We start from the raw sequence: 12,500 nt of genomic DNA on the forward strand, positions 1-12,500 counted from the left end.
AGAGAGAGAGAGAGAACCAAGCAGATGAAGAGCAACAATAACAACAAAATGTATATATATATACATTTATTACTATATTTATATAAAGCCTTAAAAAGACGTTTGCCCTGTGGGTTGGGCACTGATAGAATAGACCCACTGCCCTGCCATGCATGTTGTAAGAGGCGACTAAGGCAGGACCACCTCGCCCGGAGGATAAAGGGGTTTGCGTAGGGTTAACTACCCTGCCTGTAAAAAAGACCAGTTACAGAAGCATCGACGACAAAGAACCATCAGCGTCCAGCACCACACGCCAAGCCCTGACCTGGAACCCGCAGGGAAAGAGGAAGAGAGACCGACCTCGCAACAGCTGGAGGCGAGACACCGAGGCAGAGCTGAAGCAGCAAGGGACCAACTGGACTGGAATGGCCAGAACAGCCCAGAACAGAGTGCGATGGCGAGGGGTCGTCGATGGCCTATGCTCCACCAGGAGTGATGGGCAAAATGAATGAATGAATTAAAATTAAAAAGACGTGCAGTTGCTGTTAGTTAGTAATATATATTGCTTGATGAGATGTTTGCTTTGTATACTATTACGATTGTAACTTACTTGTTCGGGTCCCTTCAGAAGGGGCCGATGGTCTTCTGAATGAATATCATTTCATATCACTTCATATCTCTACTCTGTCTCTCTCTCTTTCTCTCTCTGTGCCTCCCCCTCCCTCCCCCCCACTTGACCTTCTCTCCACCTCCTAACACATTAACGCCGAATGACTTGAATCCTCCCCCCCCCCACCCCCACCCCCCACCAAAACAGACGGACCGGCCGTTTGTCTGCGAGGAGTGCAACCAGTCCTTTGTGGAGGCCTGCAACCTGAAGCGCCACATGCGGTCTCACCAGGGCAACAAGGCCTTTGTGTGCGAGGAGTGCGGGGCGGCCTTCACCAAGGCCCACCACCTGAGGGACCACGTGGCCTCCCACAGAGGGGGCGGCGTCCACCGCTGCGACCAGTGCGGAGACGCCTTCAACAACGCCAACCAGCTGCGCTTGCACATCAAGGTGAGGGGCGTTTTGTGGGGGTGGGTGGGTAGGGAGGGGAGGCGTGGGGGGTGGGGGTTGTTGGTGTGAGGCAGGGGGAGGTCGGGGGGCAGGGAGGGGCGGGGGGAGGGAGTGTAGGTGGCTGCGACCAGTGCGGAGACGTCTTCAACAACGCCAATCAGCTGCGCTTGCACATCAAGGTGAGGGTTTTTTTTTATGTGTGGGTGGGGAAGGGTGGGTGGGTTGTTGGTGTGTGTGTGGGGGGGGGGGAAGGGGGTGAACGTGTTGGTGTAGGTGGGGGTGGGGGCGGCGTCCATCGCAGCGACCAGTTGGTGTGTGGGGTGGGGGGGTGTTGGTGTGTGGGGTGGTGTGTGGGGTGGGGGGGTGTTGGTGTGTGGGGTGGGGGGAGCTGTTGGTGTGTGGGGTGGGGGGGTGTTGGTGTGTGGGGTGGGGGGAGCTGTTGGTGTGTGGGGTGGGGGGGTGTTGGTGTGTGGGGTGGGGGGAGCTGTTGGTGTGTGTGGGGAGTGGGTGGGGTCCAGCGTTGCGACCAGTGCGGAGACGTCCTCAACAACACCAATCAGCTGCACTTGCACATCAAGGTGGAAGGGTTTGTGTGGATAGGTGGGGAGGGGGTCGGTGGTGGGATGGGGTTGTTGGTGTGTGAGGCGGGGAGGGCGTCGGGCGGGGTGGGGTGAGGGAGTGGGGGGTGGGGGGGTGTGCAACCAGCGCATAGACGTCTTCAACAACGCCAATCAGCTGCGTTTGCACATCAAGGTGAGGGGTTTGTGTGTGTGTGGGTTGGGAGGGGTGGGGGGGTTGGTGTGTGTGTGTGTGTGTCGGGGGGGGGGGGGGGGCGGGAATGGGGATGTTGGTTGTGGGGGGGGGGGTTGGGCGGGGCCGACCGCAGCAACCAGTGCGGAGACATCTTCAACAGCGCCAATCAGTTGCGCTTGCACATCAAGGTTTGGGATGTTTGTGGTGTGGGTGGGAAAGGGTGTGGGGTTGTTGGTGTGTGGGGTGGGGGGGGTGTTGGTGTGTGGGGTGGGGGGGTGTTGGTGTGTGGGGTGGGGGGGGCTGTTGGTGTGTGTGGGGTGGGGGGGGCTGTTGGTGTGTGTGGGGTGGGGGGGCTGTTGGTGTGTGTGGGGTGGGGGGTGTTGGTGTGTGGGGTGGGGGGGTGTTGGTGGGTGGAGTGGGGGGGCTGTTGGTGTGTGTGGGGTGGGGGGGTGTTGGTGTGTGGGGTGGGGGGGTGTTGGTGTGTGGGGTGGGGGGGGTGTTGGTGTGTGGGGGGTGTTGGTGTGTGGGGTGGTGGGGCTGTTGGTGTGTGTGGGGAGTGGGTGGGGTCCAGCGTTGCGACCAGTGCGGAGACGTCCTCAACAATTCCAATCAGCTGCCCTTTGCACATCAAGGTGAGGGGTGTCTTGTGGTGTGGGGATGGGAGGGGAGGGATGGGGGGTGTTGGTGGGGGAGTGTGGGGGTGGTAGGAGGAGGGAGATGTGACCATTGCCACCACGTCTTCAACAATGCCAACCAGCTGCACCTACACTTTTTTTTTTTTTTTTTTTTTTTTTGGGGGGGGGGGGGGGGGATTAGGGTGTGTGTATTGGTTTGGTTGTGGGTGGTGGTGATTTGTATATGTTTGTATGTGTGTTTGTGTGGGTTTCTGTAATCGGGATGATGGGGGGAGGGGAGGGGGGATGATATGTATGAGTTTGTAGGTCTGTATGTGTTTGTGTCTGAGTGTATTTTGTGTGTGTGTGTGTTGTGTATGTGTATGTGTTTCTGTGAATACTGGATATACATACATGAGTATCAAATTTATGAATGTACGCTGAGTTTCACAGAAGCTAGTGTAAATGTTCAGATGTTTGAGGTTCATTTGTAAGGTAACGGTCTGCTTTTTACATACTCATACTTTTCAGTCAGATATATTCAAGATGGTTATCGTGCTCTCTGCGACATGAACCAGTTGGACACCTACGGACGGCAGATGAGATGAGCGTTGCCAAGTATCAGAATTCAGATTACAGCTTTAACTCACTCAGTACGGCCAGTCCTCTCTTCTCCTCTACACAGACCCCTCGGATGTCCAGTGGGTGTCTGAATGACCCAACCTTTAGCTTCCGTCGTCAGAATTGTGGTATTCTTTGTCAGCATTCACCTTTACTGTATAAGAGCCTTCCGCTTGCAATATTTTGATGATGGTAATTGGGATGAAACGCTGTTAACGTCGTCTCTTTCGCTGTTCGTATGGAGAGAATTAAAAGTAAGACAGCTTGACGTGTTACAAAAATCCCAACAATAAATAATCATTGTCGACATAAACATGAAATCTGTTGCGTGAAGTGACACAGGAGTAGTACTTGAAAGGCATGCAGTGTGAACACCACCTGCTGTTGAGTTAATGATAATAAATCTGCTGTTCTTCACAGCAGTGTAGGGGGGTCTACTGTTGAGTTAATGATAATAAATCTGCTGTTCTTCACAGCAGTGTAGGGGATCTACTGTGTTGAGTGAATGATAATAAATCTGTTGTTCTTCACAGCAGTGTAGGGGGTCTACTGTGTTGAGTTAATGATAATAAATCTGCTGTTCTTCACAGCAGTGTAGGGGGTCTACTGTTGAGTTAATGATAATAAATCTGCTGTTCTTCACAGCAGTGTAGGGTCTACTGTTGAGTTAATGATAATAAATCTGCTGTTCTTCACAGCAGTGCAGGGTCTGCTGTTGAGTTAATGATAATAAATCTGCTGTTCTTCACAGCAGTGCAGGGTCTGCTGTTGAGTTAATGATAATAAATCTGCTGTTCTTCACAGCAGTGCAGGGTCTACTGTGTTGAGTTAATGATAATAAATCTGCTGCTCTTCACAGCAGTGTAGGGGGGTCTACTGTTGAGTTAATGATAATAAATCTGCTGTTCTTCACAGCAGTGTAGGGGGGTCTACTGTTGAGTTAATGATAATAAATCTGCTGCTCTTCACAGCAGTGTAGGGGGTCTACTGTGTTGAGTTAATGATAATAAATATGCTGCTCTTCACAGCAGTGTAGGGGTGTCTACTGTGTTGAGTTAATGATAATAAATCTGCTGTTCTTCACAGCAGTGTAGGGGGGTCTACTGTGTTGAGTTAATGATAATAAATCTGCTGCTCTTCACAGCAGTGTAGGGGTGTCTACTGTTGAGTTAATGATAATAAATCTGCTGTTCTTCACAGCAGTGTAGGGTCTACTGTTGAGTTAATTATAATAAATCTGCTGCTCTTCACAGCAGTGCAGGGGTGTCTACTGTTGAGTTAATGATAATAAATCTGCTGTTCTTCACAGCAGTGTAGGGGATCTACTGTGTTGAGTTAATGATAATAAATCTGTTGTTCTTCACAGCAGTGTAGGGGATCTACTGTGTTGAGTTAATGATAATAAATCTGTTGTTCTTCACAGCAGTGTAGGGGGTCTACTGTGTTGAGTTAATGATAATAAATCTGCTGTTCTTCACAGCAGTGTAGGGGGGTCTACTGTTGAGTTAATGATAATAAATCTGCTGTTCTTCACAGCAGTGTAGGGGCGTCTACTGTGTTGAGTTAATGATAATAAATCTGCTGCTCTTCACAGCAGTGTAGGGGTGTCTACTGTGTTGAGTTAATGATAATAAATCTGCTGTTCTTCACAGCAGTGTAGGGGGGTCTACTGTGTTGAGTTAATGATAATAAATCTGCTGTTCTTCACAGCAGTGTAGGGGGGTCTACTGTGTTGAGTTAATGATAATAAATCTGCTGCTCTTCACAGCAGTGTAGGGGTGTCTACTGTTGAGTTAATGATAATAAATCTGCTGTTCTTCACAGCAGTGTAGGGTCTACTGTTGAGTTAATGATAATAAATCTGCTGCTCTTCACAGCAGTGTAGGGGGGTCTACTGTGTTGAGTTAATAATGGGCACAATAGCCGAGTGGTTAAAGCATTGGACGTTCAGTCTGAGGGTCCCAGGTTTGAATCTCGGTAACGGCACCTGGTGGGTAAAGGGTAGAGATTTTTCTGATCTCCCAGGTCGACATATGTGTTGACCTGCTAGTGCCTGAACTCCCTTCGTGTGTATAGGCTCGCAGAAGATCAAATACGCAGGTTAAAGATCCTGTAATCCAAGTCAGCGTTCAGTGGGTTATGGAAACAAGAACATACCCAGCGTGCACACCCCTGAAAACGGAGTATGACTGCCTGCATGGCTGGGTAAAAACAGACATACATAAACATGTAAAAGCCGACTTGTGTGCATGCAAGTGAACGTGGGAGTTGCAGCCCACGAACAAAGAAGAAGAAGAAGGAGGAGTTAAAACGTGAGTGGGGTCTACCGCTGAGTTATTGATGGATAAAGAGTCTGTCGTTCTTCTCAGCAGCGCAAGGAGGGTGGTAAGTTAAGTCTCTCCATACGAACGGCGAAAGAGACGACGTTAACAGCGTTTCAGCCCCCTTACCACCATCAAAATATTGCAAGCGGAAGGCTCTTATACTGAAGAGGTGAATATTGACAAAGAATACCACAATTCTGACGACAGAAGCTAAAGGTTGGGTCATTCAGACACCCACTGGACATCCGAGGGGTCTGTGTAGAGGAGAAGAGAGGACTGGCCGTACTGAGTGAGTTAAAGCTGAGTTAAACGTGAGTTCCCCCCCCCCCCCCCCCCCCACCCCGCAGGGTCACACCGGGGGGCGGCCCTACCACTGCGGCGAGTGCGACGCGGTGTTCGGCTGGTACAGCGCCTTCACCCGCCACAAGCTGAGCCACACGGAGGGCGCCGACGCACTGGTGCGGAACAAGTGCTCGGTGTGCGGGGCCTCCTTCAACAGACCCAGCCATCTCAAGCGCCACATGCAGACGCACACTGGTGAATTTTGCCGTTTGTGTGTGGGGGGTGGGGGAGCACGGGGGGGGGGGGGGGGGGGGGGGGGGGGGGAGTGTGTGTTTGTGTGGAAGGAGGAAGGTGGCAGAATGGTTTAAGGTGTTCATCTGTGTGTGTGTGTGTGTGTGTTTGTGTGTGTGAGTGTGTGTCTGTGTGAGTGTGTGTGTGTTTGTCTGTGTGTGTGTCTGTGTGTGTGTGAGTGTGTGTGTGTGTGTTTGTGTGTGTGTGTGTTTGTGTGAGTATGTGTGTGTGTGTCTGTGTCTGTGTGTGTGTTTGTGTGTGAGTGTGTCTGTGTATGTTTGTGTGTGTTTGTGTGTGAGTGTGTCTGTGTATGTTTGTGTGTGAGTGTGAGTGTGTCTGTGTGTGTGTGTCTGTGTGAGTGTGTGTGTGTTTTTGTGTGTGTGTGTTTGTGTGTGTGTTTGTGTGTGTGAGTGTGTGTGTGTTTGTGTGTGAGTGTGTGTGTGTTTGTGTGTGTGAGTGTGTGTGTGCGTGTGTGCGTGTGTGTGTGTGTGTGTGCAACCAGTGCCGTCACACCTTCAACCAGCAGTAGACACCTGAGAAGTAACCAAGTCATAAAGTAACCAGTTAACTTACTAACCCCCCCCCCCCCACCACCACCACCACCACCCACTCAAACCTTCCCAATCAGCATATATGTATTGTTATGTCAGTGGCATATTTTCGTCTCCATCCCCCCCCCCCCCCCCCCCGACCCCCAACCCCCACCCCCACCCCCACCCCCACAGGTGAGAAGCCCCATAAGTGCAACCTGTGCGACCACACCTGCAACCAGCAGTAGACACCTGAAAGGTAACCAAGTCATAAAGTAACTAGTTAGTATAAATGTAAAGGTACCCCCCCCGCCCGCCCCCCACCCCCCACCCCCCCCAACCCCCCAACTGCAATCTTCCCAAACAGTGTACATATATTATAAATCATGCCCAAAATTGCATGACTTCGAATTTTCGTCTCCACCCCCACCCACCCCCACCACCCCTCCTCCACACAGGTGAGAATCCCCACAAGTGCAACCTGTATGGGCAACCCCCCCCCCTCCTCCCCCTCCCCATGCCCCCCTCCCCCCTCAAATCTTCCCAAACAGCGTACATACATTCTTCTTCTTCTTCTTCATTCATTCTTTCATGGGCTGCAACTCCCACATTCACTCGTATGTACACGAGCGGGCTTTTACATGTATGACCATTTTTAAACCCATCATGTAGGCAGCCATACTCCGTTTTTGGGGGGAGTATTATGAATCATGCGAAAAACTGCCCCCCCCCCCCGCCCCCCCTCCACCACAGGTGAGAAGCCCCACAAGTGCAACCTGTGCGGGCACACCTTCAACCAGCTGAGCCACCTGAAGAGGCACATGCAGAGTCACGCGGGGGACCGGCCCAACAAGTGCGGGGAGTGCGGGGCGGCCTTCATCGAGCTGGACAAGCTCAAGCGCCACATGCGCGTGCACACGCTCGCCGGTGGCGGCAGCGGCAGCGGCGGCGGCGAGGAGGGCGGGCAGAGCGGGGACGGCACCTGTGTGTGCGAGGAGTGCGGGGCGCGCTTCACCATGTCGCGGCACCTGAAGAACCACCTGCGGACTCACCGGCAGGTGAGAGTTTTTGTGTGTTGTGTGTGTGTTGTGTGTGTTGTGTGTTGTGTTGTGTGTGTTGTGTGTGTGTGGGAGTGTTGTTTGTGTGCGTTGTGGGCGGGGTGGGGGGTGTTGTTTGTGTGTGTGTTGTGTGTGTGTGTTGTGTGTGGGGGGGAAGGGATGGGAGTGTTGTTTGTGTGCATTGTGGGCGGGGTGGGGGTGTTGTTTGTGTGTGTTGTGTGTGTGTTGTGTGTGTGTGTTGTGTGTGTGTGTGTTGTGTGTTGTGTGTGTGTGGGAGTGTTGTTTGTGTGCGTTGTGGGCGGGGTGGGGGGTGTTGTTTGTGTGTGTGTTGTGTGTGTGTGTTGTGTGTGGGGGGGAAGGGATGGGAGTGTTGTTTGTGTGCATTGTGGGCGGGGTGGGGGTGTTGTTTGTGTGTGTTGTGTGTGTGTTGTGTGTGTGGGGGAAGGGATGGGAGTGTTGTTTGTGTGCATTGTGGGCGGGGTGGGGGTGTTGTTTGTGTGTGTTGTGTGTGTGGGGGTGGAGGGGGGGGGAGTGTTGTTTGTGTGTGTGTTGTGGGCAGGGTGGGGGTGTTGTTTGTGTGTGTTGTGTGTGGGGGGGAGGGATGAGAGTGTTGTTTGTGTGTGTTGTAGGGAGGTATATGTGTGTGTGTGGGGGGGGGGGGGGGCAGAGGGTGTTGTTTGTGTGTGTTGTGTGTGTGTGTTGTGTGTGGGGGAGGGGTGGGAGTGTTGTTTGTGTGTGTTGTGGGCAGGGTGGGGGTGTTTGTGTGTGTTGTGGGGGGTTGGGGGGTGGGGGTTGTTTGTGTGTGTTGCGGGGGGTTGGAGTGTGTTGTTTGTGTGTAAAAATGTAATGTCCTCTGTGTGTGTGTGTGTGTGTTGTTCTTGTTCCTGTAACGTCCTCTATGTGTGTGTGTGTGTGTGTGTGTGGTGGGGTTGCTGTGTGTGTGTGTGTGTGCATGTATGTGTGTGTGTATGTTGTTCTTGTTGTTGTAACGTCCTTTGTGTGTGCGTGTATGTGTGTGTGTGTGTGTGTGTGTGTGTGTGTGTGTGTGTGTGTGTTCTTGTTGTTGTAACATCCTCTGTGCGTGTATGAGTCTGTGGTGTGTGTATCTGTCATTGTTGTTCATCGATTTTACGTCTTCTCTAAGAGTTATATTTGATGAAAGAAAGAAAAAAAGTTGGGGTTGGGGTCAGGGGGCATTCAGGAAGTGGTGGGGAGGGTGGGTGTAAGGTGGGTGGTGGTATAATGAACTGGATATATATGGGAAATGTAGCCTGTGTGTGTGTGTATGCTGTGTGTGTGTGTGTATGTCTGTCTGTGTCGGTGTGTTCATGTGACTGTTAGTGCTGTCCTTAGAAAACAAGCGTTGTGCAAGGTATGACCAGATGTGTGGCTGATGTTTCGAGAATTGTCTCCACTCTGGAGGAGACACTCACTCAGTCTGGCTCCTTTTGCTTAGCGATTATTGTCGTAGGTAAGTGGCTTCGTAGTCGGTGTCCTGAATATTACTACGTTAAATCAGATAGGACCTTCCAAACACCACCAAAAGTAGTTTGCCAGCAGTGCAGGGTCTCCTCTGGTGTGTGGCCTCCTGGCGACCTAACATCGATGGTTCCCTGTGGTCTGTCGACTTCTGGGATTTGCGAGAGATGAACCGGGGTGTGGCTGTGTGTGTGTGGGGGGGGTGGGTGGGGGGGACTTGATTGAGTGGCACAGGAGTAATGCCACTGACACAGAACAAATGATTGGGCAGCTAAGAAGAAGAAGAAAAAAAAAAACACCTGAAAAAAAACACTTTGAGAATTTTCATTTAACATTTTCAGTGCAGTGTTCTTCTTCTTCTTCTTCTTCTTCTTCTTCTGCGTTCACTCGTATGCACACGAGTGGGCTTTTACGTGTATGACCGTTTTTACCCCGCCATGTAGGCAGCCATACTCCGTTTTCGGGGGTAGTGCGGTGTTCAGATGGTTAGAGCGCTAGATTCTCACCTGTGTTTCTCTGAGTTTTCTAGAGTTTCTCTGAGTTTTCTATTCCCGTCGCTCCTGTAAGATTAGGGGTGGAGATTCCCAGGTCAGCAGGACAGGGCGCAATACCTGAATGGTTAAAGAATTGGACTTTCAATCTGAGGGTCCCGGGTTCGAATCTGGTGGGTAAAGAGTGTAGATTTTTCCAATCTTCCAGGTCAACATATGTGCAGACCTGCTAGTGCCTGAACCTGCTTCGTGTGTATACGCAAGCAGAAGGTCAAATGCACACGTTGAAGATCATGTAATCCATGTCAGCGTTCAGTGGGTTATGGAAACAAGAACATACCCAGCATGCATACCCCCAAAAACAGAGTATGGCTGCCTACATCGCGGGGTAGATAAACAAAAACGGTCATACACGTAAAATGTTTCATGTCTGTCTGTGTGTGTGTAAATGTGCATGCCTGAAATCTGATTGAATGACACAGGAAACGAATGATGAGTGACCAGTAGCAGCCGTCAGTCGGCTCCACCCAGGTAGGCAGCCTGTTGTGCAAATGACCCGGTGTCTGTAAAAGGCTTAGAGCTTGGCCTCCGACAGAGGATAGGTGCTATATAAGTATCTATATCAGTCAATCAGTCAGTGTATACAGACCTGCTTGTGCTTGAACTGAGTACGGACGCTGTATAAGTATACATAATTATCATCATTGTCATCATCATTTCTAGCATTTCTGTTTTTCAGGCCAAGATCAAGGTGGAAGTGGATGTGGCTGAGGATGATTCACTGACGACAGCTGGGACTGTTGGAAAGAAAAATAAGAGAACGAAGAGGAAGAGAAAGAAGAAGAAAGACGATGACGATGTCGATTCATCGTCGGATGAAACCATCATCAACGACAGCATTCCTGTGCCTTCGCCAGGTATATGCAGTGCATGTGTATATGGTTTTTTTGGGGGGTTGTTTTTTTTTTAACTTGCGTGTAAGCGTGTACATGCATGCGAGCATCCTTGTGCTTATACGTACGTGTGCAAAGTGCATGCACACACACATGCATGCATGCATATACACACACTCATCAAGAGTCAAGAATATTTTATCTTTTGATCCCTGCTGGATCATGGAGGATATAAAGTAACATCATCTGAATTATACAACAAAACTGAAATGTGAACAGAAACTAAAACACTGAAACTGTTGAAAAAAAAAAACAGATTAGCAACGATCATATCATCGTGTAATCTTTCCCATTTTGATGAGTTTCCCTACTTTCAAACACACTTTTAGATCAAATACGCACGTTATAGATTCTGTAATCCATGTCAGCGTTCGGTGGGTTATGGAAACAAGACCATACCCAGCATGCACACCCACAAAAACGGAGTATGGCTGCCTACATGGTGGGGTAAAAAAAATGGTCATGCACGTAAAAGCCCACTCGTGTACCTACGAGTGAACGTGGGAGTTGCAGCCCACGAACGCTGAAGAAGAAGAAGAAACACACTTTTCTCCCTGCTTTCAACAAAATGTAAAAATTGAAAACTGATTTTGGATTCAAATATCCACACACACACACACACACACACACACACACACACACACACACACACACACATGGCATGCACGCTTGCGGATTCACAAACATGCATGCATACATGTACACATCTCCATAACCTCTCTCTAACCCAGACACTAAACTCACACTTAATGATAAACAGTAATTTGTTTACACATACTTAACTCTTTCCATACGCACGGCGAAAGAGACGACATTAACAACGTTTCACCCCAATTACCATCATCAAAATATTGCAAGCGGAAGGCTCTTATACTGAAGACGTGAATGTTGACAAAGAATACCACAATTCTGACGACGGAAGCTAAAGGTTGGGTCATTCAGACACCCACTGGACATCCGAGGGGTCTGTGTAGAGGAGAAGAGAGGACTGGCCGTACTGAGTGAGTTAACCGTGACCCAACTAGTGCAGACTCCGGCAGGGGTCTGACATTCCTGTCCTGTGCAAACTACTATCCGCCTATGCGTAGAAAACGAAACTTCGGCTGATAACCTCCCGGAAGTAGGTAACCTCCCCTTTGTCCCGCTGGCTAGCGCCCTCTTTTTTTGTTGTTCTCAGGAATATCTCTCTTACCTTTCAATGTTTTGTTCATTTTGAAACTTTACCCATTGTAGTTTTGCGTTGTCGATTTGTTTTTTGTTGTTGTTGTTGTTGTTGTTGCTGTTGTGGTTTTTTTCCCCAATTGGTATTCACTGTTGCCAACCAGCTCAGTGTTGCCATGCCATTGTCCACTGAGAATATTCTGTGTAGAGTTTCTCTTTCATTATTTTCAGTATTAAAAAAAAAAAAAAAAAAAATTAGAGTATTTTTGACTCACTTAGTACTGCCAGTTAGCTCCCCTGACTTTCCCCGCGGATGACCAGTGTGTATGGGTAAGAAATAAAATCACCAAAAAAAAAAAAAACCCAACAAATTTATGAACTGAAAACTTCCAAACTGATCAGTAAGATAACATATTGGTCCTTCATCGTCATCAATAGAAACAAAATAGTCTCAAAGTCTGGCCTTTCATGCCCAGCTCTCATGGTGACCTCAGTTTCGATACCCCTCCACTTCCGTGCTTGGGGTGAGTCCTGTCAATGTCGTCAGTGTCGGCAGATTCATGGAGGGCTGTTGTTTGAGGGACGTGGTGGCGGTCTCCACTCTGGGAGGGACGCTCACTCAGTCTGGCTCCGCGACTAAGCCATTATTGTCGTTAGTAGGGGGCTTAGTAGGTGGTGTCCTAAGTACGTTAAAACAGAACAGGCACCACTGAACACCACCGAAGTGACTCAGCAGCAGTGCAGGGTCTCCTCTGGTGTGTGGCCTCCTGGCGACCTAACATCGATGGTTCCCTGCGGACTGCCGACGCTGGAACTACGACGGACAAACCCGGGTGTGGCCGTGTATGGAGGAATCTAAATGAGCGGCGTGGGAGTAATGCCACTGAAACGGTGCAGATGATGG

The 12,500-nt window shown here is 49.9% G+C and overlaps 1 protein-coding gene across 1 annotated transcript in view; it reads left to right on the forward strand.

The window, feature by feature from the left end:
* The window catches only part of LOC143277799 (uncharacterized), a 45,396-nt gene that overhangs the window by 21,347 nt on the left and 11,549 nt on the right, over positions 1-12,500 (forward strand). Inside the window, exons 8-11 of the mRNA XM_076582702.1 lie at positions 797-1,039; positions 5,699-5,888; positions 7,208-7,512; positions 10,222-10,399. Of these exons, the coding sequence (XP_076438817.1) occupies positions 797-1,039; positions 5,699-5,888; positions 7,208-7,512; positions 10,222-10,399 (916 nt within the window). The remainder of the gene's footprint in view (positions 1-796; positions 1,040-5,698; positions 5,889-7,207; positions 7,513-10,221; positions 10,400-12,500) is intronic.

This window comes from Babylonia areolata, chromosome 35 (genome assembly GCF_041734735.1).
Source record: "Babylonia areolata isolate BAREFJ2019XMU chromosome 35, ASM4173473v1, whole genome shotgun sequence".
In the NCBI taxonomy this organism is placed as follows: Eukaryota; Metazoa; Mollusca; class Gastropoda; order Neogastropoda; family Buccinidae; genus Babylonia; species Babylonia areolata.